General features: G+C 41.1%; 1 protein-coding gene across 1 annotated transcript; it reads right to left on the bottom strand.

Moving 5' to 3' along the window:
* Nucleotides 1-266: 266 nt before the first annotated feature.
* LOC306937029 (uncharacterized protein) lies at nucleotides 267-19707 on the bottom strand. The gene is made up of 19 exons (XM_079520703.1): nucleotides 19280-19707; nucleotides 18232-18394; nucleotides 17933-18082; nucleotides 17659-17819; nucleotides 17368-17547; nucleotides 17139-17280; nucleotides 16780-16964; nucleotides 14488-14629; nucleotides 13847-14028; nucleotides 9909-9920; nucleotides 3916-4347; nucleotides 2868-3030; nucleotides 2602-2751; nucleotides 2344-2504; nucleotides 2053-2232; nucleotides 1613-1754; nucleotides 1254-1438; nucleotides 989-1130; nucleotides 267-685 (listed from the first exon to the last, which is right to left on the bottom strand). The coding sequence occupies exons 1-19, from the start codon at nucleotides 19595-19597 to the stop codon at nucleotides 498-500; spliced, it is 3378 nt and encodes a 1125-aa protein (XP_079376829.1). The 5' UTR covers nucleotides 19598-19707; the 3' UTR covers nucleotides 267-497.
* Between the last annotated feature and the right edge of the window lie 5682 nt (nucleotides 19708-25389).

Here is a 25389-nt window from a genome sequence, read left to right as displayed (position 1 = left end):
ATGATCCAAATATCTCAATAGAAGAGCAGGGAGTCAAAATACCACCACCCCAATTGTATAAGTTGTATTGTATTAACATACTCTAGCATACAGATTGGACAATCAAGTGCCTTTAACCCTGTGATGCCTATTTTTGGAATATCATTGTTGTGATCTCTAAATGGACCCTTGGTCTGGCTCCAACAGTGTGTTTAGGCTGGGTGGTGTGTGACGGTCCAGTTGGAGACGGGCCCGGGAGAACAAATAATGAGACACAGTAGGCAGAATCGCACATTGGTTCACAAAGTTTATTGCACAAACAGGGAATATTTATAGTGCTGGATCATAGAAATGAGACAGCAAGATATGAAGATATGCGACATAGGAACGTAGCATGATGATGTGCAAGGTTGCCCTACAATGCTAACCTTACTGTCGGCATACCAGGCGGACCTTATGGGTGGAGAAATGCAATAATGGAACACATGGAAAATATTCTACAAGAACTATCCTTCTATTTAGAGTCGACTGATAGCACACAGCTGATGAGGTGAAGGGTTGAGGGTGAAACCTTCAACTGGCGTCAGATCCAGTTCATCCTCTGTTACCCCAGGTGGAGGAGTAAAACGAAAGCGCTTCAGGAGAGAGGTGAGGAAGAGGAAGACCTCCATCTTGGCCAGGCTCTCTCCTGGACATGCTCTACGACCTGAAAAAAGAAGTTATGCAACAGTTTGAACTGTGGTTGAACGGAGAAAGAAACTAGAAAAATTAACTCCTCAGAATGCAGATCTACAACAGGTTGGGTTGCCTTGGTGGCCTACTGTAAGTTAAGTGTGCATGTAAGGTTTCCCACCAATCAGTCCAAGATTAGCTGTACACAGACGGATATGCAGACGGGGGGAGAGATAACAGGATAACATAATCTCTGCATGTCGGCTTGGCGGAGATAATTACAATATGCCTGGTAAAATTGTGCACATCCAATACTGAAAAATACTCAAACGTTTACCTGCAGAAAAGGGCATGAAGGCATCTCTCTTGACAAACTGACCATCTTTACCCCGAAAATTATTGGGGTTAAACGTGTGTGGACTTTCCCATTCAGTCTCATCATTCAGGACAGAAGTAAGTAGAGGAATCACAGGAGTTCCCTGTTCCCAAAGAGAACAGGTCTATTACATGATGAACCAAAACATTGACTACTGTTTCATGTTTTCAGAGGAACATATGTCATGCACAAATATATTCTTTTTTTAAATTTAAAAGTAATTTACCTTCTTGATGAAATAGCCCTGGAAGGTGACATCTTGGCTAGTGATGTGAGGAACTGACAGAGGAACAACGTTGGCTACTCTCTGGATCTCATGGATAACAGCATCAGTGTAGGGTAGGTTCTTCCTGTCCTCAACAAGCACCTGACGACTTCCAGTCACCCTGCTAAGCTCTTCCTGAACCTCATCTGGGAAAACGGGAAAGGAATAAGCATTACAATAATCCTACAGTCTCATAAGCACTTTAAATAGAATTTCACCAGAGAAAGCTATAGTAGAAAGCTATAGAGCTATAGAGAAAGCTATAGTATTTGTCGGCTCATATCTGTCATCAGATATGTCATAGTAATATCATAGTCTACCTTGAATATGAGGGTACTTGGCCATCAACAGCAGACCCCATCTAATTGTATTTCCTGTAGTATCAGTTCCAGCTACAAACAAATGCTGTATACTGTAGACCAGGTTGTCATCATGATAATGTGAATCCATGATTCCAGAGTCCTAAAATCAACAGACAGGTGACAAAGTAAACATTATAGTAAGAAGTGTTGATGGCAGCGGCGGCTCCAGAAAATTGTGACTGGGGGTGCTATGGGGGGGGGGGGGGGGGGGGGGGGGGGGGCTGGATATTTAGAGGGGGGGCTAATGAATCTTGGTTTACATAAAGTCAGTCAATTGGGCTTGTTTTGAGGGGGGGGGCTTAGCCCCCTGTTTTACCAGAGGGGGCTAAAGCCCCCCCCTTGAGCCCCTTGATGGGTACAATAGTAGCGTAAGAGTACTACTAGAATTTGTATTTTACCTCCAAACCCTTCTTCCGCATCAGGAATGAATCTATAAAGCCTCTGAGCATTTGAGGGTTCAGAGTTTCCTTCAGACCCCTAATTAGTCTTATTATCTCCTCTCTGTTGTTTTCAATAATCTTCATCAGGAGTTTCCAGGTTTTCATCCAAGGGCCGAGCCAGGGAAAGACATTGTACACCTGTAATGCAAATAATGACATTTTAAAGTTAGGGTTACACCATGGTTTCCATGACATAATGACTAAATTAATACAGATTAAAGACTATAATAACAGATTGTACTTTTTTACCTGAATGGCAGCTGATCCTGTAAGACGTACAGCTTCATTGTCTCCGTTCACCAATGCTTGGAACACAGGATCAGTGTATTCAAACCGGTCTCCATAGACAATGGTTGATATAACATTGGACGTTGCGTAACTCACTGCCTGGGTTGAATCAAAGGCTTTGCCTGTGAAACAGAATCCATATTAGGTCAAGTTATGCATTTAATATTTATTTATTTTTATGTGGCATTATGACTTCCACAACAGTACAGATTTGGTTACCTTCATGTTTTTCAATTGCGTCAATCAGGTAATGACATTCCTGTATGATGTTCTCTGCACTCATCCTCTTTCCCATGCCAAAGTCTCTCAGGTTAGTCAAGGCAAAGCGCCTCATCTCTTTCCAGGACTCACCATTGGACAAAATTATACCTATGTACACGCACGCACGCACGCACGCCAAAACAAAAAGAACAAAAACATTAGCCTTGTCCAAGGCAGGAAAGATGCCAAATGAACTGAGTTACACAAAACAAACAGAACTTTACCATGTCCTTTACTCCAGTCATAGAATACAGGAGTGATCTCTCTGTCTCCAAACTCCTCAGCATAGTTGACCAGAGCCTCTTTGACCGTCTTGTATCCTGCCAGGACCACTACTTTCTTATGTCCAAGGTGGTATGTGAACACTGGTCCATATTTCTTGGACAGCTATAAAGACAAATTGTGAGATGTGTAAAATGATGCTCTACAGCAGTGGTTCCCAAACCTTTGAGCTGAAAATAGCAGATCTACAAGTTCACAACTTGTCGCGATACGATACGTTCTGAGCTTGTAGATCTGCTAAGTTAAGTTACGTTTTTTAACATTTTTTTGCGAGTGAGAATTTCTTACCCTACTTTCCAACACTGCAAGTTCCACAAAAAACAGACGGCCTACAAGCTATCAACCACATCATGGCTGTGACAGCTCTTAGATCTGTTCTTTTGAGTCACAAAGGAGACAGCAGTGCAATAGGAATAATGTTGTAATTTAACCCAAATGTGACAGTCATGTCGTGTCTATGGTGCCTGCGTGCAGAAATGTCAATGGCTCAACATGAGTATATTGTCATTGTTATTTGTACACTACTGTGTGTGGTGAAAAAAGAGAGCCCTAGGGGTTTGGTGCCTGTGTGGAGACCCTTGCACCCCCTATAGTTTACCCCCTACTAGTTTAAAGTAGGCTATACCATGCACCCTATTAAGCAAAGCTTAATTTGACTGATTGGGTTGATGGAGGTGACGCCCAAAACACACACCATGACTGATTCAGGGCCGTTTACACACAGCACCATGGCGGAGAGCGCAACTTATCGCAGCCATAATAGCAAAATGACATTGGTCACACCTCCATCTCTTAAATTATGTAATATAAAACATGGCGGAAACTATGATGCGCATAATGGAGGCCAAAATGTGAGGTCTAAATTTTAATGATGCAAGTCTAACTAAATATATTTTAAGACACTCATTTGATAATAATGTTCACTTACAGGTGTTTTTTCTTGTCACAGACAGTATGAAACAAAGCAACATCTGAGTAACACAGTCTTACATGACAAAGGGATGTGTGTAGACTACGGAGATCCAACTGCAGTAAGTTTCCAAGCAGAGGCAGAGGCCTGGGTCCTGGAGGTTCCTTCCTTTGTTCCTGGGTGTTGGAGGAGAGGAGGTAGAGAACAAACAGGAAAATCACAGCTCCCAGCAAAGTGATTGAACTGGCAGACTGGAAAAGATGATCTTCTAAAAGACACATTGTATTCAAACTCTCAACTTGCGTCCCTGAAATGAGCTGGTAAATCGCGCTTCCCCTGAATTCTAAAGTAACTCTCTTTGTTTGTGGCAACTGGTGCATTATGCCAAAGCCACGCATGCAGCTGGAGGTAATAATTAATTTTGGGTGCGTTTCATTTTGGAGTACTGGGTGTCCAGGCTGGCACACAGCACCTGAAACCACAACAACCTGCAGCTGTGTTAACCCATCAAAATTCTCTCTCTCGCTCTCTCTCTCTCTCTCTCTCTATATATATATATATATATATATATATATATATATATATATATATTCTAGGGGCATTTTCTGCCTTTATTGATAGTCTAGTAACAGCCGGTATCAAATCAAATCAAACTTTATTCATGAGCACATTTAAAAATGACTGTCATCGACCAAACAAGTAAAAAGTAAAAAAAAAAACCCATATAGCATCAACAATACAATCAAATAAGATCAATACATCAATATCAAGCGAGTACATATATATAATAAGACACTAAGATAAGAGGTGATCAAATAAAAGGTTGGAATTAAACTAGGTTGTGATTAAAAGCCAGGTCGAAAAAATGGGTCTTATAAGCAAAGGCTTGAAATGAAATGAAATGATTACTATATTTACCCAGGGTATCTGGGCTAAGCTCAAGAACTTGTTTCCAGCCAGGCCCTGCTCATAGAACATTTCATCGTAGTGGTTCAATGCCTTGTTCAAGGGCACTTCAGCGGTGGTAATTTTAACGTGTCGGACCGCTGATTCGAACTGGCGACCTTCCGGTATCAAGACCGCTCCGCAATCCGTTCGGCCACCGCTGCTTAAGTCTCAATGGACTGGGCGGATCTGATGTGAAGAGGAAGGCTATTCCATGGGCCTGCGCTTGCTCACAATGCACAGTAGGGACCATTTTATTTTGACCATCAAGTCAAAATTCCCGTCAAATCTTGTGTGTGAGACATGACCTTTGACCTGATCCAAATATCTCAAGAGAAGAGCAGGGAGACAAAATACAACCACCCCAATTGTATACGTTGTATTATAAACCCCATTTTGGGCGGGAACCCTTTTGTGTTTCAAGCATTGTTATACTTTAGCTATTGAAAAATAGCAGATCTACAAGCTCATAGCGCGCCACCGAGTGGCGCGCTATGAGCTTGTAGATCTGCTATTTTTGAAAAATCTTAAAAATGTGGCGCAAATCTTTGAATATATATTCTTTCAAAGTGAATGTTTTTAACTCGGGTCTAAATGGATTAACATACTCTTCCATACATATTGGACAATATTAAAATCTATTAATTACAAAAGGTTAAATAGAGGAGTTTTAACCCTTATTTTTGGCATATTATTGGCAATAGCCAATCTACAAGCTCTCAAGGCATTGGGAAGTAATGTGAGCAGACACAGTAAGTATTCTAAACCACTGGGAGGTAGACTGCAGGCACTTCTACTCAAGTCAAGAGACTGATGGAATAAATGAATAAAATGGGCTACGGTTTGTTGTTGAGTGGTGTAAACCACTCCTACAACTGGCTTTGTTAGTCTGTCTGTCTGTCCGTGCTCAAAAAATGAGCACGGTTGCTATGGTCACCCAGTTCACACGGGGTGTGATTTCATTACGTCAGACATTACGTCAGACCACAGCTGATCAGTCTATATAAGACCTTACACCACTCAGTTCACACAGGTGTGATTTTTTAAAACATATTAAACACATGTCGGTTAATGTAATCCAATCAAAGACTGTGGTGGTTGTAGTTGGTCTGCTTCCTTCACTTCTATTGATAAATGTATATCATGAGGTCAGGTATAGGACCAATAATGGTTGATATGTGATTATGCTGTAATTAATCCTCTGAAAGACGAGTTCAGTTAGTACCACAACAATAGAATGTCAGCACTCATGCAGGGAACCTGGTTTCAAGTCCCAGCTAGGACATGAAGTTGATGGACTACAGCTTAAAGAGCTGATGAACAATACTAACTGTGGCAGCAAGAAATGAATGCAATAACTATTGACAGATCTATTTATGATTATCCAATATAGTCCAAAACTCGCTCAACCTCAGATCAAATGCCTGGATGCGCTATGTCGTACCCAACACCAAATCTGAGGCAGGGAAAAAACCCTTGCGTTTTTTGGGCCCTGGGCTTGGAACGATCTACAGACCAGATTCAAATTGGCTTCCTTGATCCCCCTAGTGACTTTTAAGAGGCTTGCCTCTGGCATACTCTCCAGCCATTGCTCCTGCTTTGATGAGTAGCAATTTGTGGTGTTCTTAGTTTTTATATTAGCTTAGTAGTTTCTTGATGTATTGTTCTTATTAGTCTCTTTTAGTCTGTACTTGGTTTAGTGGTTAGCTATTTAGACTCTCTCTGAGTCTCCCTGGTAGTAGGTTTTTGGTATTACGGATGTCATATGTTTGTCTTGTCATGTCCTGTATTGTTGTTACTGGCAGAGCTGTGTAACATTTATTTGCCTCTTCTCTTGGCCAGTGCGCACTTGTAAAAGAGACTTTGGTCTCAATGTGATTTTACTGGTTAAATAAAGGTTACATAAAAGAAATAAAACAGTAACAGGAAATTATTTAAGAAAGACCTGTCAAGACTTCCGGTATGACACCAGAAAGAGCAGCAGTGTGAGACAAGAGCTCCCAGCAAGGTTTACTTTTTTCCCCCCTAAAACGAACTATATTCTGAAATAAAAACACAAAAATGGAAGGGGAAGACCAACGAAAAGCTAAAAGTGATAAAACAACCACCAGATCAGAAAAGAAAGGCAAGCAAACAACGGAGAAGAGTTACGACGGCAGCGTGGCCATGGAACCGGAGATAAACGCCATGGCGTGCCTACAAGCAAGTATGAATGCGATACACGCTGACATAAAAGCCATGAGGACCGAAGTTAGGATGGAGTTGGAGGACTTTAAAGAGACTATTTCCGAACAAATGCGCAAGGAAATCTCAGGTTTCAAAGACGACTTCAACAACAAATTGACGAGGCTTGTCACCAAAGTACAAAGCACCGTGGACAACGTTGAACAAGCAGAGCGGCGGGTGGCGAGCGTCGAGGAGTGGAGTGCAGACGCCAACGACATAATGAGTTCACTACTACAAGAACACGAGAGGTTGCAAGAGAAGGTTTTAGACTTAGAAGCACGGTCTCGACGCCAAAACCTGCGTTTATACAATGTAGCTGAAAATAGCGAGGCTAATGACATGATGGGGTTCATTAATAACTTTATAAAAACTGAATTGGCACTGGACATTGACCTGGGCATACAGCGTTGCCACCGATCCCTCGTTCCCAAACCACCGCCGACCGCCACCCCACGTTCAATCATAATGTGCTTTCTGGAGGACAAGACCAAGGAGCTGGTACGTAATGCAGCATGGAAGAAAAAAATTGTCCTACTGAACGGCAAAAGGGTGTATTTTGATAATGATTACCCTCAGGAAATACAGATAAAAAGGAAAGCATATGCCCCAATTCGCTTGCTCCTTAAAAACAAAGGACTCGCATTCCAAACACCCCCGCTGACAAAACTACGTGTGTTTTACGATGGTGCCGGTCGCCCCACGGGACCCAGCATCACCTACAACAACGTGGAGGAAGCAAGAGAGGATTTGAAGAAGAGGGGGATCCTGAACGCCGAGGAAGAGGGAGGCCCTCAACCCACCACCTCCACAACTACCACCGCAGATAACCCGACGACGCTGAGGAAATCACCCTGGAGGAAGGTGGGGAGGAAGACACCACTCAACCGAGACGCACTGCTGAGAGCAACACAGAGGCTTCAAGAATTCCGCCGCAACCCACCAACTCCACCGCCACCACTGGTCCTGGATGAAGACGTCGCTGCCTGAAAACAAGTAACCTTTAATGCTGACTATTCAACGACGGGGTAAGACCAAAACACACTGTTAAAGAAAGAACAATGTACAGAATAATACCCACACTTAAAAGAAGACAGTGGAACTTGGACCCCCGTTTGTTCTTTGTTTTACTTATTTTCTATTTCTGATCATTTTCACCCGCTTTACTTTATACAAGACACTTCTGTTTTATTATTTAAATTATACACGACCGAATATCAGTGCTTTTCTTTTCATTCCGAAATTGAATGGTAGTTTTGTGTGTGTGTGTGTGTGTGTGTGGGGGGGGGGGGGGGGTGTGTGGATGTGTGTGTGTGTGCGTGCGTGCGTGCGTGCGTGCGCGCGTGTGTGTGTGTGTGTGTGTGTGTGTGTGTGTGTGTGTGTGTGTGTGCGCGCGCGCGCATAGGGGTAATGCTTTGAGAAGAGGAGTCCAGGTTCTGGACGGTATACCTACTTCTCTGTTCAGAAGTCTGATACATACTCATGATATAGATATGTACGTGCGCGCGTGTGGGAGGTGTGTGTGGGGGTGTGTGTGGCTGCAAGTAGGGATGGAGGAGAGTGTGTGTATGTGTGCTTGAATGTATATGTATATATGCCTGTATGTATATATGTGTATATATTGTCTTTACTTTAATTTATTTTAATTTTATTTTTTGTGTGTGTGTGTGTGTGGGGGGGGGGGGGGGTACTTGGAAATGCAGGGGCAGGAAAGGGAGACAAACCCCTGAACTCAGAATGGGATATAATACCCGATAAGGGTTCATCTCTCCCCCCTCTCTTCTCTCTTTTTTGCTTTTATTTATATGTACTCTTGTATATGTATTATTTTCTTTAACACTACTACCATCGTTTGGACTTTTGACTGAATGAACACTAAATACCTGCCTGATAGGTTGTTTTACACTCAGATGTTTGCTGTTAATACAGACCTGTTGTCTGGGAGACCAAAGACTCCACCTGATGTCATGTGCACCGATTCACAGTATAACAGTGAGTTTGTGCTAGAAAGGCCTTCTGCTACACAGAGGATTACCTTTCCACTTGAGGTATTGCTTACAGAAGAAACCTCAACTTTGGAAGTTACTATTGTACTTATGTTTTTGTTTTTTATTCTGATGATTATTGGTGTTGCTAATAATGCATTAGACAAGTTAAGGTCAACCCGGGCTCACAGAGGAAATAATTGTATACCAATGAACAACACATGTCACAACAAGAATATAAAATAGTTACACTCAATGTTAACGGGCTACAGGGACCAATTAAAAGAAGCAAGCTTATAGCTAAGATGAAAAGAGAAGACCAACAAATAATCTTCTGGCAGGAAACACATATGATGCGAGATGAGCATGAAAAATTGAAGAAACTGGGATTTAAAAATACATTCTATTCATCATACAAGGGACATACTAGAGGTGTTGCAATACTTATTTCAAATAAGATCACTTTCCAACTCAATGCACAAATTGCAGACAAAGAGGGACGCTATGTTTTGGTTAAAGGACTTCTTGACTCTAGGGAAGTGACATTACTCAACGTTTATAGACCACCAGGCTCGGATAAATTACTAACTAAGAAAATATTTGAGCTAATTGCTACCGAAGCCACAGGTACGCTAATCGCAGCCGGGGATTTTAATATCCAGATGGAGGCTCAGGACTCCTCAAACCCACGAAAGATAATCAACCAGGAGTCACTGTATGTTAAGAAATTAATTAAGGAAATGGAGATGTTTGACGTATGGAGAGATCTTAACCCAACAGCGAAACAATTTAGTTTCTTCTCTCATCCACATGGGGTACACAGTCGACTTGATTATTTTTTCATGTTTAACACAGAGAGACATAGGATTATAGATTGTAAGATAGGGGTAAAAGACATTTCTGACCATGCAGGGGTATACCTGAGGCTCCACCTGGATGTTCAACGGAGAAACACAGTTTGGAGATTAAATACGAGCCTCCTAAATAACACCCAATTCCAGGAATATAATATAAAAGAAATAAAAGAGTACTTGGAACTTAACGACACCGAAGATATAACACCTGATATCTTATGGGATGCAGCCAAAGCAGTGATGAGAGGGAAACTAATAATGTGGTCAGCTAATCACAAAAAACTGCAACAAAAACGTGTCAATGATTTAACTAGTGGATTGGAAAACTTAGAGAAACAACACATGGACTCAAATGATCCCCAACTACTGGGGCAAATACGTACAACAAAACTAAAGCTAAACGAGATACTTGACAAACAAGTGGAAATAAAACTCAAATATATTAGACAGAAATATTATGAAAATGGCCCTAGAGCAAAAAAAGTGTTGGCATGGAAATTACGTAAACAACAAAATGAAAGATCAATCTTCAAAATTAAGGACCCGGTTACCAACAGTTTGAGCCACACTACGGAAGAAATACAGAAATCATTTGAAAAATACTATACAAAATTATACTCTCAACCAACAGCGGCAGAACCCCCCCTGGTACAGAATTTCCTGGAATCCTTGGATTTACCAACGATAGGAGAAACACAAAATAAATCGTTAATTACAGACATTACAACATTGGAAATTGACTATGCTATATCCAGATTGAAGACTAACAAAATGTCAGGGGGTGATGGCTTCCCGGCCGAATGGTATAAGGTATTTAAAGGCTCAATAACGTCCACACTTAGGAGTTGTTTTAATCATGTACTTAAAGGGGGAGAAACACCTGTATCCTGGAGACAGGCTATAATCTCGGTGATACCAAAAGCAGGCAAAGATAAAACAGAATGTAGCTCCTACAGGCCTATCTCGGTACTCAATATAGACTACAGACTGTTCGCTTCAATAATGGCAAAAAGACTAGAAGACATACTTCCAGATATAATAGACACAGACCAATGTGGTTTCATAAAAAATAGGCAGACACAGGATAATGTCAGGCGTGCACTATTCCTGATAGACAATATGAGTAAGAACAATGCTAAATCATTAGCAATTAGCCTGGACGCGGAGAAAGCGTTCGATGCTTGTCGCTGGGAGTTTCTATACATGGTACTGCAACGCCTTGGATTTAAAGAACAAATTGTAAACTGTCTCAGATCCCTGTACTACCAACCGACTGCCCGAATCAAAATAAATGGCAGCCTGTCAAACACAATCAAGTTGGAACGTGGTTGCCGCCAAGGCTGTAACTTAAGCCCCGCCCTCTTTGCACTATTCATAGAAGCACTCGCTCAAACAATAAGGGAGGATGACTCTATAATAGGAATTTCAATGAAAGGATCAGCCTCGGAACATAAAATTAGCCTATATGCCGATGACGTATTGGTGACACTTTCCGACCCAGAGACCAGTCTGCCAAAGCTCATGGCCTGTCTGGAAATATATGGTACATACTCCGGATACAAACTGAACATAGACAAAACCCAAGTCCTTTCATTTAACTATTCACCCCATGAGGATATACGAAATAAATACAATTTTAAATGGAGCGCAAAAACAATTAGATATCTGGGTATTAATATACCGAAAGACCTGACAAATATCTATAGTGAAAACTATGATCTCATCACGAAAGAAATACAATCAGATTTGGACAGATGGGCCCCCCTGGTGTTTGGTATGCATGATAGAATAGAAGCCGTAAAAATGAATATCCTGCCAAGATTACTATTCCTCTTTCAATCCTTACCGGTAGAAATACCAAAAAAACAATTTGACAACTGGAATAGAGCTATCTCCAGGTTCGTCTGGAGAGGTAAGAAACCCAGAGTACGTTTCAAAACATTACAGTTGCCTAAGGATGGGGGAGGCACGTCTCTCCCATGCTTAGAAGACTATTATAAAGCAGCACAAATAAGATACTTAGTTTATTGGTGTAACCCGGAATACGATGCAAAATGGAAAGAAATTGAAATAAATCAATTGGATGTCCCCCTCCAGGCAGTACTGGGTGATAGGACTCTCATGAGGAAACACTCAGGAGAATTAAGTAAATGGACGAAAGTCCCTCTGAACGTCTGGTTTAAGGAATGTAAGGACCAAAAGATAAATAAAGACGTACAGAGATTGAAATGGATAGCATATGATACAGATTTCAAACCAGCCCAGATGGATGCTAGATTCAAACGATGGATTTGGGATGGTATAACAACATATTGTCTGATCTCATCCAGTACAGGCCTGGAAAGCTTCCAATATCTGAAAGACAAACACGATTTAGAAAAACAAGATTTTTATAGGTACCTACAGTTAAGGCATCATTTTGATAAGAACATAAAAACAGACAAACCTCAAACCGACCTGATTTACATCTTTACTGAAGCTTATAAAGGCGAAACCACCAAAAAACTGATATCAAAGCTATATTCGAATATACAATCTGCTAAAAATCACTCCACAGCTTATATCAGACTTAAATGGGAAAAAGAGGCAAATCTAACCATCGCAGAGGAGGACTGGCTGAATATATGTAATATGATATCCACAACCACTAGTTCTGGCCTATGGAGAGAATTCTCATGGAAAAACATGATTAGGTTCTTCATTACACCGAAAATAAAAAGCCTACAGAGTGGGACACCGGAAGCAGGCAACTGTTGGAGAAAATGTAATAATGCAATGGCTGACCACTTCCACGTATTCTGGGACTGCCCGATAATACAACGATTCTGGCTAGAAATAGTATCGGACATTAACACAATAATGGGTTTTGAGATTGAATTTGAATTTACAAAGGTTTACCTGTGTAACATACCAGAGGACCTTAATACCCCAGATAAATACCTTCTTAAAATATTGCTAGTGGCAGCAAAAAAAGCAATAACCAAGAAGTGGCTGGATAGAAGCCCGCCTACGAAAGGAGAGTGGACAGCCATTGTACGAAACATATACGAAATGGAGGAACTTACTTTCGCAGTTAGGATATGTACAGAAAAGTTTCACAGATACTGGTTGAAATGGATATTATACATGGGAATAGACATTTTGTAAAGGATCTGTATGAATGAATAAGAGGTGAACACTGTCATTATTCTGTCATTAATGATGTCATCATTGTATCTGTTGTGCTCGAGTTTTTGTTTTATTTGTTTTGTCCACTGTTTACCCTCTGTTTCGTATTTTATTTTATTTTTAGGATTCTCTGTTTTCCCTCTTTTCTTTTTCACCTTCCGTCATTGTTTTTCATAATCTTGTACATTGATTTAATTTAAGCAACAAAAAGAATGGAATACCGATGTATAGTTATCATGAAACCTGTAACTGGGAGCGAACTGACTAAAACGAACTGAAACTACTCAAGGAGGGTTCCCCTACCCACCTGGAACTGTATGACCCGTAACACAATGAAAGTTAATAATAATTAATGTAACAAATGACTTGTAACAATTACAAAATGTACTGTGATGCCCAATGTGACCCACCTGTTCACCGAAAAATCTAAATAAAAACAAAGTTTAAAAAAAAAAAAAGAAAGACCTGTCAAATATAAGAGTTTATGCTGTACTGGAATACATAGTACATTAAAATTATAAATACATCTGTGGATATCAGGTACTGCTTGAGTGAATATTTGTTCTACTTCTATGTGTTATTATACTGTCCGAATACTGAGACAAACTGTAGTTCTATTAACATTCTATTTATTTCCTATACCTTTAAATCAGCCTGTGATCGTAGCATAATACTATAAATGACACGGACAGTAATACTGTACATGAGTGATGGTGTCTGACCATTGGTTCAAATCCATTTACCTACAGTTACACTAACACAATTCATTATGGAACCAGGAAAGTTCTTGTTTATGAGCAATGAAAAATATTCTGCAAGAACTGTCCTATTTAGAGTCGACTGACAGCACACAGCTGATGAGGTGAAGGGCTGAGGGTGAAACCGACAGTTGCCGTCAGATCCAGTTGATCCTCTGTTACCCCAGGTGGAGGAGTGAAACGAAAGCGCTGCAGGAGAGAGGTGAGGAAGAGGAAGACCTCCATCATGGCCAGGCTCTCTCCTGGACATGCCCTACGACCTGAAAAAATACGTTATTGCAACTGTTAGAACTGTGGTTGAACTGGGGTGCACCCATCAGGACCCAAGGAAGCTGTGTGCGGAAGTGTTTGTGTCGCCCCCCCTATGGGCACAAGTGAAAGCACTTTGAGTTGTGCTCTATTGAGGCCCTTGGATTAAGAAATATCCCTCACGTGGGTGAGGGCTATTTCTTACAAGAATATTAACTTCCAAATCCAATCATTTAGGCAAATATAATGTATAGGTAAAGGCTATGGCGTATCAAATCTGTGTTGGATGGCCATTTACATGATGCACAAAACCATTTGAATCCAAAATGGTGAAAAGAAGATAATCTCATTTTTGAGGGGAATAAAGGGTTAATATAATCTCCACCTGTCAGCTTGGCAGAGATAATTACAATATGCCTGGCAAAACTGCAACATTCACACTCAATACTGAAAAATACTAAGGCATTTACCTGCAGAAAAGGGCATGAAGGCATCTCTCTTGACAAACTGGCCCTCTTGATCCAGAAAGTTATTGGGGTTAAATGTGTGTGGACTTTCCCATTCAGTCTCATCATTCAGGACAGAAGTAAGTAGAGGAATCACAGGAGTTCCCTGTTCCCAAAGAGAACAGGTCTATTACATGATGACCCAAAACATTGACTACTGTTTCATGTTTTCAGAGGAACATATGTCATGCACAAATATATTCTCTTTTTTAGGGACCAAGAAGTCACGCAGTGACTTTGGTCACTTATTGTTTTTGTGTTTATTTTTCTTCTTCTCCTTCTTCTTCTTCTCCTTCTTCTCCTTCCGCCAAAAATAGCTGTTCTGACTGAATGGTGCAGTCGGTTTTCGCGAAACGCGGTAATCTGGTAGAGGGCCATGCCAAACGGTGAATATGCGAAGCCCAAGACGATTGGCCAAATGGTGGCGCTATAGCGCTCAATTGAAAATGCTAACTTTGAACGTGCATAGCTCATGAACCGTTTGACCGTTGGCAATGATACCCATATCCCTCATGCTGAACAACTTTCGTGTTCTGACTTTTGACCTCTGACCTTTAGATCACCCGCCATTTTGAATTATATGATCAGTACTTCTTCTCCTTCTCCTTCCGCCAAAAATAGCTGTTCTGACTGAACCGTGCAGTCGGTTTTCGCGAAACTTGTCAACATGATAGAGGACCATGCCAAACGGTGACTATGCGAAGCCCATCATGATTGGCCAAATGGTGGCGCTATAGCACTCAATTGATGCAAAACTTGCAAACTTGCAAACTTTGAACGTGCATATCTCATGAACTGTTTGACCGTTGGCAATGACACTTTGATACACATATGTGTCCCCTCATGCCGAACAACTTTCGTGTTCTGGCTTTTGACCTCTGACCTTTAGATCACCCGCCATTTTGAATTATATGAAAAACAGTTCAAATGTAACTCCTCCCAGAATCTTTGCTCAAAATGCACGAAAACTTCTACACGTGAACTTTGGACCTATACGGACAAATAATCGTAACACATTTTTTCTAAGTGAATTTTTTTTATGAACCAATGAAAATTGCTGGTTTGTGAAAATTCAGTCTCATTTGTGCATGTTGTTCTTATTGTCTCCACCAGGCCGAAGGCATGGGGAGAGAGTATGTTTTGCACTCCGTCCGTGTGTGTGTCCTTCCTTCCGTCCGTCCGTCCGTCCTTCCGTCCGTCCGTTATCAGCTAATCTCCGGTACCGTTGGCCCGATCCATGCCAAACTGTGCACACACACTCCATGGATGCCAACGATGAACCTCTGCCCCAAATATTCCTCAACGGCCTGTTATAGCGCCACCATGAGGCCGATTTAGGCAAAACACATTTCTGTAGATTACCCGTACACATTTTATCCATACATCACACAATTCGGTATACACTATCTACATAGTCATGTGATCAACACGGATTTGCACCATTTCCCATCTTCCATCCTGATTGGCTAATATTGGCTTCCAAAGCTCACATGAATGGTCCGTTTCGAACAAAATGCCACAAATCACAAAAACAGTGTGCAATTTCCGTGAAATTATACACGCACATTTCCACTAGGCCGAGGACGACATGCCACTCATTATTTTCCAAATCAGCCTCATGGTGGCGCTATAACAGGCCAATTCCTGTTTTTAGCTATAACTGCATCAATCTGTATACAACTTATGTATGCGCACTCCCTAGAGGCCATGGAAAAACATTTTCCCTGCATCCCTCCACATCTGCCGGTTATAGCGCCACCATGAGGCCGATTTCTGCTAAACACATTGCTTATGTTAGTCGCACAGATTTCATCCAAATCTCACGCAAATCGGTACACACGATCTCTGTAGTCATGTGATCAAGACGAGTCTGTTGGATTTCTCAGATTCTACACTGATTGGCTAACATTGCCTTCCAAAGTTTTCAGGAGTGGCCTGTTTCGTTCAAAATGCTGCACATGTCCTGCTCATCCAGAATTCTATCCTCAGAGATGCTATGAGTGATCTGGCTCTGCATTTCCTCAACAAAATGAAGAAAATTGTTGCAAAAAACAGACAAACAAAAAAACATGTTTATATTACTCCTAAACATTTTGCCAAACATCACACAGTCCTATCCTCCTGGTGGAGACCTGTGCCCAGAAGGGCACTTTTTCTAGTTGCGCATTGTTCTTCTTCTATCTTGGTCCCGCTTTATCGCTGCTTGCAGCTATATTTTCTTTTTGAAATTGTACCGGTAATTTAAAAGTAATTTACCTTCTTGATGAAATAGCCCTGGAAGGTAACATCTTGGCTAGTGATGTGAGGAATTGACAGAGGAACAATGTTGGCTACTCTCTGGATCTCATGGATAACAGCATCAGTGTAGGGTAGGTTCTTCCTGTCCTCAACAAGCACCTGACGACTTCCAGTCACCCTGCTAAGCTCTTCCTGAACCTCATCTGGGAAAACGGGAAAGGAATAAGCATTACAATAATCCTACAGTCTCATAAGAACTTTAAATAGAATTTCACCAGAGAAAGCTATAGTAGAAAGCTATAGAGCTATAGAGAAAGCTATAGTATTTGTCGGCTCATATCTGTCATCAGATATGTCATAGTAATATCATAGTCTACCTTGAATATGAGGGTACTTGGCCATCAACAGTAGACCCCATCTAATTGTATTTCCTGTAGTATCAGTTCCAGCTGCAAACAAATTCATCACACTGTAGACCAGGTTGTCATCATGATAATGTGAATCCATGATTCCAGAGTCCTAAAATCAACAGACAGGTGACAAACTAAAATAACTGTTGATGGGTACAATAGTAGCATAAGAGCACTACTAGAATGTATATTTTACCTCCAAACCCTTCTTCCGCATCAGGAATGAATCTATAAAGCCTCTGAGCATTTGAGGGTTCAGAGTTTCCTTCAGACCCCTAATTAGTCTTCTTGTCTCCTCCCTGTTGTTTTCAATAATCTTCATCAGGAGCCTCCAGGTTTTCATCCAAGGGCCGAGCCAGGGAAAGACATTGTACACCTGTAATGCAAATAATGACATTTTAAAGTTAGGGTTACACCATGGTTTCCATGAAATAATGACTAAATTAATACAGATTAAAGACTATAATAACAGATTGTCCTTTTTTACCCAAATGGCAGCTGATCCTGTAAGACGTATAGCTTCATTGTCTCCGTTCACCAATGCTTGGAACACAGGATCAGTGTATTCAAACCTGTCTCCATAGACAATGGTTGATATAACATTGGACGCTGTGTAATTCACTGCCTGGGTTGAATCAAAGGCTTTGCCTGTGACAAACAGAATCCATATTAGGTCAAGTTATGCATTTAATATTTATTTTGAAATTAACATTTATTTTTATGTGGCATTATGACTTCCACAACAGTACAGATTTGGTTACCTTCATGTTTTTCAATTGTGTCAATCAGGTAATGACATTCCTGTATGATGTTCTCTGCACTCATCCTCTTTCCCATGCCAAAGTCTCTCAGGTTAGTCAAGGCAAAGCGCCTCATCTCTTTCCAGGACTCACCATTGGAGAAAATTATACCTACACGCACGCACGCACGCACGCACGCACGCACGCACGCACGCACGCACGCACGCACGCCAAAAAAAAAGAACAAAAACATTAGCCTTGTCCAAGGCAGAAAAGATGTGACAAATGAACTGAGTTACACAAAACATACAGAACTTTACCATGTCCTTTATTGAAGTCATAGAATACAGGAGTGATCTCTCTGTCTCCAAACTCCTCAGCATAGTTGACCAGAGCCTGTTTGACCGTCTTGTATCCTGCCAGGACCACTACTTTCTTATGTCCAAGGTGGATTGTGAACACTGGTCCATATTTCTTGGACAGCTATAAAGACAAAGTGTGAGATGTGTAAAATGATGCTCTACAGCAGTGGTTCCCAAACCTTTGAGCTGAAAATAGCAGATCTACAAGTTCACAACTTGTCGCGATACGATACGTTCTGAGCTTGTAGATCTGCTAAGTTAAGTTACGTTTTTTAACATTTTTTTGCGAGTGAGAATTTCTTACCCTACTTTCCAACACTGCAAGTTCCACAAAAAACAGACGGCCTACAAGCTATCAACCACATCATGGCTGTGACAGCTCTTAGATCTGTTCTTTTGAGTCACAAAGGAGACAGCAGTGCAATAGGAATAATGTTGTAATTTAACCCAAATGTGACAGTCATGTCGTGTCTATGGTGCCTGCGTGCAGAAATGTCAATGGCTCAACATGAGTATATTGTCATTGTTATTTGTACACTACTGTGTGTGGTGAAAAAAGAGAGCCCTAGGGGTTTGGTGCCTGTGTGGAGACCCTTGCACCCCCTATAGTTTACCCCCTACTAGTTTAAAGTAGGCTATACCATGCACCCTATTAAGCAAAGCTTAATTTGACTGATTGGGTTGATGGAGGTGACGCCCAAAACACACACCATGACTGATTCAGGGCCGTTTACACACAGCACCATGGCGGAGAGCGCAACTTATCGCAGCCATAATAGCAAAATGACATTGGTCACACCTCCATCTCTTAAATTATGTAATATAAAACATGGCGGAAACTATGATGCGCATAATGGAGGCCAAAATGTGAGGTCTAAATTTTAATGATGCAAGTCTAACTAAATATATTTTAAGACACTCATTTGATAATAATGTTCACTTACAGGTGTTTTTTCTTGTCACAGACAGTATGAAACAAAGCAACATCTGAGTAACACAATCTTACATGACAAAGGGATGTGTGTAGACTACGGAGATCCAACTGCAGTAAGTTTCCAAGCAGAGGCAGAGGCCTGGGTCCTGGAGGTTCCTTCCTTTGTTCCTGGGTGTTGGAGGAGAGGAGGTAGAGAACAAACAGGAAAATCACAGCTCCCAGCAAAGTGATTGAACTGGCAGACTGGAAAAGATGATCTTCTAAAAGACACATTGTATTCAAACTCTCAACTTGCGTCCCTGAAATGAGCTGGTAAATCGTGCTTCCCCTGAATTCTAAAGTAACTCTCTTTGTTTGTGGCAACTGGTGCATTATGCCAAAGCCACGCATGCAGCTGGAGGTAATAATTAATTTTGGGTGCGTTTCATTTTGGAGTACTGGGTGTCCAGGCTGGCACACAGCACCTGAAACCACAACAACCTGCAGCTGTGTTAACCCATCAAAATTCTCTCTCTCGCTCTCTCTCTCTCTCTCTCTATATATATATATATATATATATATATATATATATTTATATATATATTCTAGGGGCATTTTCTGCCTTTATTGATAGTCTAGTAACAGCCGGTATCAAATCAAATCAAACTTTATTCATGAGCACATTTAAAAATGACTGTCATCGACCAAACAAGTAAAAAGTAAAAAAAACAACCCATATAGCATCAACAATACAATCAAATAAGATCAATACATCAATATCAAGCGAGTACATATATATAATAAGACACTAAGATAAGAGGTGATCAAATAAAAGGTTGGAATTAAACTAGGTTGTGATTAAAAGCCAGTTCGAAAAAATGGGTCTTATAAGCAAAGGCTTGAAATGAAATGAAATGATTACTATATTTACCCAGGGTATCTGGGCTAAGCTCAAGAACTTGTTTCCAGCCAGGCCCTGCTCATAGAACATTTCATCGTAGTGGTTCAATGCCTTGTTCAAGGGCACTTCAGCGGTGGTAATTTTAACGTGTCGGACCGCTGATTCGAACTGGCGACCTTCCGGTATCAAGACCGCTCCGCAATCCGTTCGGCCACCGCTGCTTAAGTCTCAATGGACTGGGCGGATCTGATGTGAAGAGGAAGGCTATTCCATGGGCCTGCGCTTGCTCACAATGCACAGTAGGGACCATTTTATTTTGACCATCAAGTCAAAATTCCTGTCAAATCTTGTGTGTGAGACATGACCTTTGACCTGATCCAAATATCTCAAGAGAAGAGCAGGGAGACAAAATACAACCACCCCAATTGTATACGTTGTATTATAAACCCCATTTTGGGCGGGAACCCTTTTGTGTTTCAAGCATTGTTATACTTTAGCTATTGAAAAATAGCAGATCTACAAGCTCATAGCGCGCCACCGAGTGGCGCGCTATGAGCTTGTAGATCTGCTATTTTTGAAAAATCTTAAAAATGTGGCGCAAATCTTTGAATATATATTCTTTCAAAGTGAATGTTTTTAACTCGGGTCTAAATGGATTAACATACTCTTCCATACATATTGGACAATATTAAAATCTATTAATTACAAAAGGTTAAATAGAGGAGTTTTAACCCTTATTTTTGGCATATTATTGGCAATAGCCAATCTACAAGCTCTCAAGGCATTGGGAAGTAATGTGAGCAGACACAGTAAGTATTCTAAACCACTGGGAGGTAGACTGCAGGCACTTCTACTCAAGTCAAGAGACTGATGGAATAAATGAATAAAATGGGCTACGGTTTGTTGTTGAGTGGTGTAAACCACTCCTACAACTGGCTTTGTTAGTCTGTCTGTCTGTCCGTGCTCAAAAAATTAGCACGGTTGCTATGGTCACCCAGTTCACACGGGGTGTGATTTCATTACGTCAGACATTACGTCAGACCACAGCTGATCAGTCTATATAAGACCTTACACCACTCAGTTCACACAGGTGTGATTTTTTAAAACATATTAAACACATGTCGGTTAATGTAATCCAATCAAAGACTGTGGTGGTTGTAGTTGGTCTGCTTCCTTCACTTCTATTGATAAATGTATATCATGAGGTCAGGTATAGGACCAATAATGGTTGATATGTGATTATGCTGTAATTAATCCTCTGAAAGACGAGTTCAGTTAGTACCACAACAATAGAATGTCAGCACTCATGCAGGGAACCTGGTTTCAAGTCCCAGCTAGGACATGAAGTTGATGGACTACAGCTTAAAGAGCTGATGAACAATACTAACTGTGGCAGCAAGAAATGAATGCAATAACTATTGACAGATCTATTTATGATTATCCAATATAGTCCAAAACTCGCTCAACCTCAGATCAAATGCCTGGATGCGCTATGTCGTACCCAACACCAAATCTGAGGCAGGGAAAAAACCCTTGCGTTTTTTGGGCCCTGGGCTTGGAACGATCTACAGACCAGATTCAAATTGGCTTCCTTGATCCCCCTAGTGACTTTTAAGAGGCTTGCCTCTGGCATACTCTCCAGCCATTGCTCCTGCTTTGATGAGTAGCAATTTGTGGTGTTCTTAGTTTTTATATTAGCTTAGTAGTTTCTTGATGTATTGTTCTTATTAGTCTCTTTTAGTCTGTACTTGGTTTAGTGGTTAGCTATTTAGACTCTCTCTGAGTCTCCCTGGTAGTAGGTTTTTGGTATTACGGATGTCATATGTTTGTCTTGTCATGTCCTGTATTGTTGTTACTGGCAGAGCTGTGTAACATTTATTTGCCTCTTCTCTTGGCCAGTGCGCACTTGTAAAAGAGACTTTGGTCTCAATGTGATTTTACTGGTTAAATAAAGGTTACATAAAAGAAATAAAACAGTAACAGGAAATTATTTAAGAAAGACCTGTCAAATATAAGAGTTTATGCTGTACTGGAATACATAGTACATTAAAATTATAAATACATCTGTGGATATCAGGTACTGCTTGAGTGAATATTTGTTCTACTTCTATGTGTTATTATACTGTCCGAATACTGAGACAAACTGTAGTTCTATTAACATTCTATTTATTTCCTATACCTTTAAATCAGCCTGTGATCGTAGCATAATACTATAAATGACACGGACAGTAATACTGTACATGAGTGATGGTGTCTGACCATTGGTTCAAATCCATTTACCTACAGTTACACTAACACAATTCATTATGGAACCAGGAAAGTTCTTGTTTATGAGCAATGAAACAATGGAAACTAGAAAAAGTGCCCTTCTGGGCACAGGTCTCCACCAGGAGGATAGGACTGTGTGAGATGTTTGGCAAAATGTTTAGGAGTAATATAAACATGTTTTTTTGTTTTCGTTTTTTGCAACAATTTTCTTCATTTTGTTGAGGAAATGCAGAGCCAGATCACTCATAGCATCTCTGAGGATAGAATTCTGGATGAGCCGGACATGTGCAGCATTTTGAACGAAACGGGCCACTCCTGAAAACTTTGGAAGGCAATCTTAGCCAATCAGTGTAGAATTTGAGAAATAGACAGACTCGTCTTGATCACATGACTATAGAGATCATGTGTACCGATTTGCGTGAGATTTGGATGAAATCTGTGCGACTAACATAAGCAATGTGTTTTGCAGAAATCGGCCTCATGGTGGCGCTATAACCGGCAGATGTGGAGGGATGCAGGGACAATGTTTTTCCATGGCCTCTAGGGAGTGTGCATACATAAGTTGTATACAGATCGATGCAGTCGACTAAAAACAGGAATTGGCCTGTTATAGCGCCACAGTGAGGCTGATTTGGGGAAAGAATTTGTGGCATGTCGTCCTCGGCCTAGTGGAAATGTGCGTGTATAATTTCACGGAAATTGCACACTGTGTTTGTGATTTGTGGCATTTTGTTCGAAACGGACCAATCGTGTGAGCTTTGGAAGCCAATCTTAGCCAATCAGGATGGAAGATGGGAAATGGTGCCGCTCCGTGTTGATCACATGACTATGGAGATAGTGTATACCGAATTGTGTGAGGTATGGATAAAATGTGTACAAGTAATCTACAGAAATGTGTTTTGCCTAAATCAGCCTCATGGTGGCGCTATAACAGGCTGTTGAGGAATATTTGGGGCAGAGGTTCGTCGTTGGCATCTAGGGAGTGTGTGTGCAAAGTTTGGCATGGATCGGGCCAACGGTGCCGGAGATTAGCTGATAACGGACGGACGGACGGACGGACGGAAGGAAGGACACACACACACACACACACACACACACACACACACACACACACACACACACACACACACACACACACACACACACACGGACGGAGTGCAAAACATACTCTCTCCCCATGCCTTCAGCCTGGTGGAGACAATGACGGAGTTGTACTGTACTGTCACTGTACTGTACTGGCATACCCGAAATCACCATATATATACAGTTAATATGTGCGTGTTTGTGTGTGTGTGTGTTAGGTTGCGCAGGTGGTGAAAAACAACCATGCTGTTTTCGTGCTCAGACGCACCCAGCCACCCACCCAGCCACCCACCCACACACATAGCTCCGTAAGGGAGGGTTGCACCACTCAAAAATATAAAAAATATATAATATAAAAGTACATGCAATTGTATTAAAAAGTCTAAGACCAAAACTATGCCAAAATTTGCTGTCAAAATGAACATAATGAATGTTATAAGCTTGGAATTTCCCTGAGCTGTCCTTACATGGTAGGTTGCCAGTGTCCAGTTGCCAATAGGTAAATGCAGCAGAGTGGGCTCTGCTAAGACATCCATGAGCTTCCATTCTCCACTGGTCCTCATCACCTCTAAGGAATCCTGCAGGATCTGCTGGGCCGACGCTCCCTGAAACACCCGCACGTCAGTATCTGGAACGACATTTAACAAACAAACAAATTAGTATTGTTATTATTATAATTATAATTATAATTATAATTATAATTATAATTATAATTATAATTATAATTATTTATAATTATCTGCAAATTTGAATTTTCTCCAAAACACACTTTTGGCTCCTCCTCCTACAGATTTTGTACAGAAATTCGGCACAGGCGATCTCCGGACCTATCCGATTAAAAGACCAACCTCAGAATTTTGGTAGTGCGTATACTTCGGCCGTAATCGTCGTCCGAAGTTAGTAGGAGAGGCCTATTTTACAAAAAATGCCACAAATCACGAACGGAATATCCAAACCATCCCAAATTTGAATCACATGTCCCGGGTGGTTCAATCAACCAAGTTCCAAAAGCAATTCCATTTTCATCCATAGGGGGCGCAGCAAATGCGAAAAATGTAACCGATTGTTGCGAAAACATGATTTTGGGGGGATAAATCCCCTCCGAATTACTTACGAATGATCACAAGGTTGACGCAACATTGTAATGATACATTCTCTGGCTGATTTTAGTTTCTACTTTCTACCCTTCTAAGGACCAGCTGAGACCCCAACTTTGAGAACCAATGGTGTAGTGACGGGCGGGAACCCCTTTTGGTGTTTTAAGAATTATGTTATACTTTAGCTATTGAAAAATAGCAGATCTACAAGCTCATAGCTCATAGCTCATAGCTCGAGCTTGTATTGCTATCGTTGGCATCTAGGGAGTGTGTGTGCAAAGTTTGGCATGGATCGGGCCAACGGTGCCGGAGATTAGCTGATAACGGACGGACGGACGGAAGGACAAATCTTTGAATATATATTCTGTCAGAGCGATCGTTTTTAACTCAATCTTTGCTTCATGGGGGGTCCCTGGAACAACATATTTTCAGATGAGGGTCGGCGGCCAATTACATATATTTTTGGGGTCCTTGACATGAAAAACTTTAAGAACGACTGACATAGAAACATAGGCCCTCATTTATCAATCGAGTGTAAAATCTGCCCCAAATTCGAGTGTAGGATTCGTAGTACACCCACGTCGGGTCGGCATTTACAAAGTGATCGCAGACAGCTGTTTCTTCCTAATTTCATTCCTAGCAGTGATAAATCTGACGGCTGAAATCAATCTGGCACGCACTATAAAATCAAGCCTCGCCCTCGTTTTTGCGACATGAACAACTGCAATACAACCTGGAAACCATGGTTACAGGAAAATAAAAGTTTCACTCGCTTGCCCCCTCCCATACACACACACACACACACACAGACGCACGCACAAGCAACTTGTTGTATCTTAAATAAATAAACCTGC

This window comes from Electrona antarctica (assembly GCF_951216825.1).
Source record: "Electrona antarctica genome assembly, chromosome: 14".
NCBI lineage: Eukaryota > Metazoa > Chordata > Actinopteri > Myctophiformes > Myctophidae > Electrona > Electrona antarctica.
This window is presented reverse-complemented; position numbering and strand designations above follow the sequence as displayed.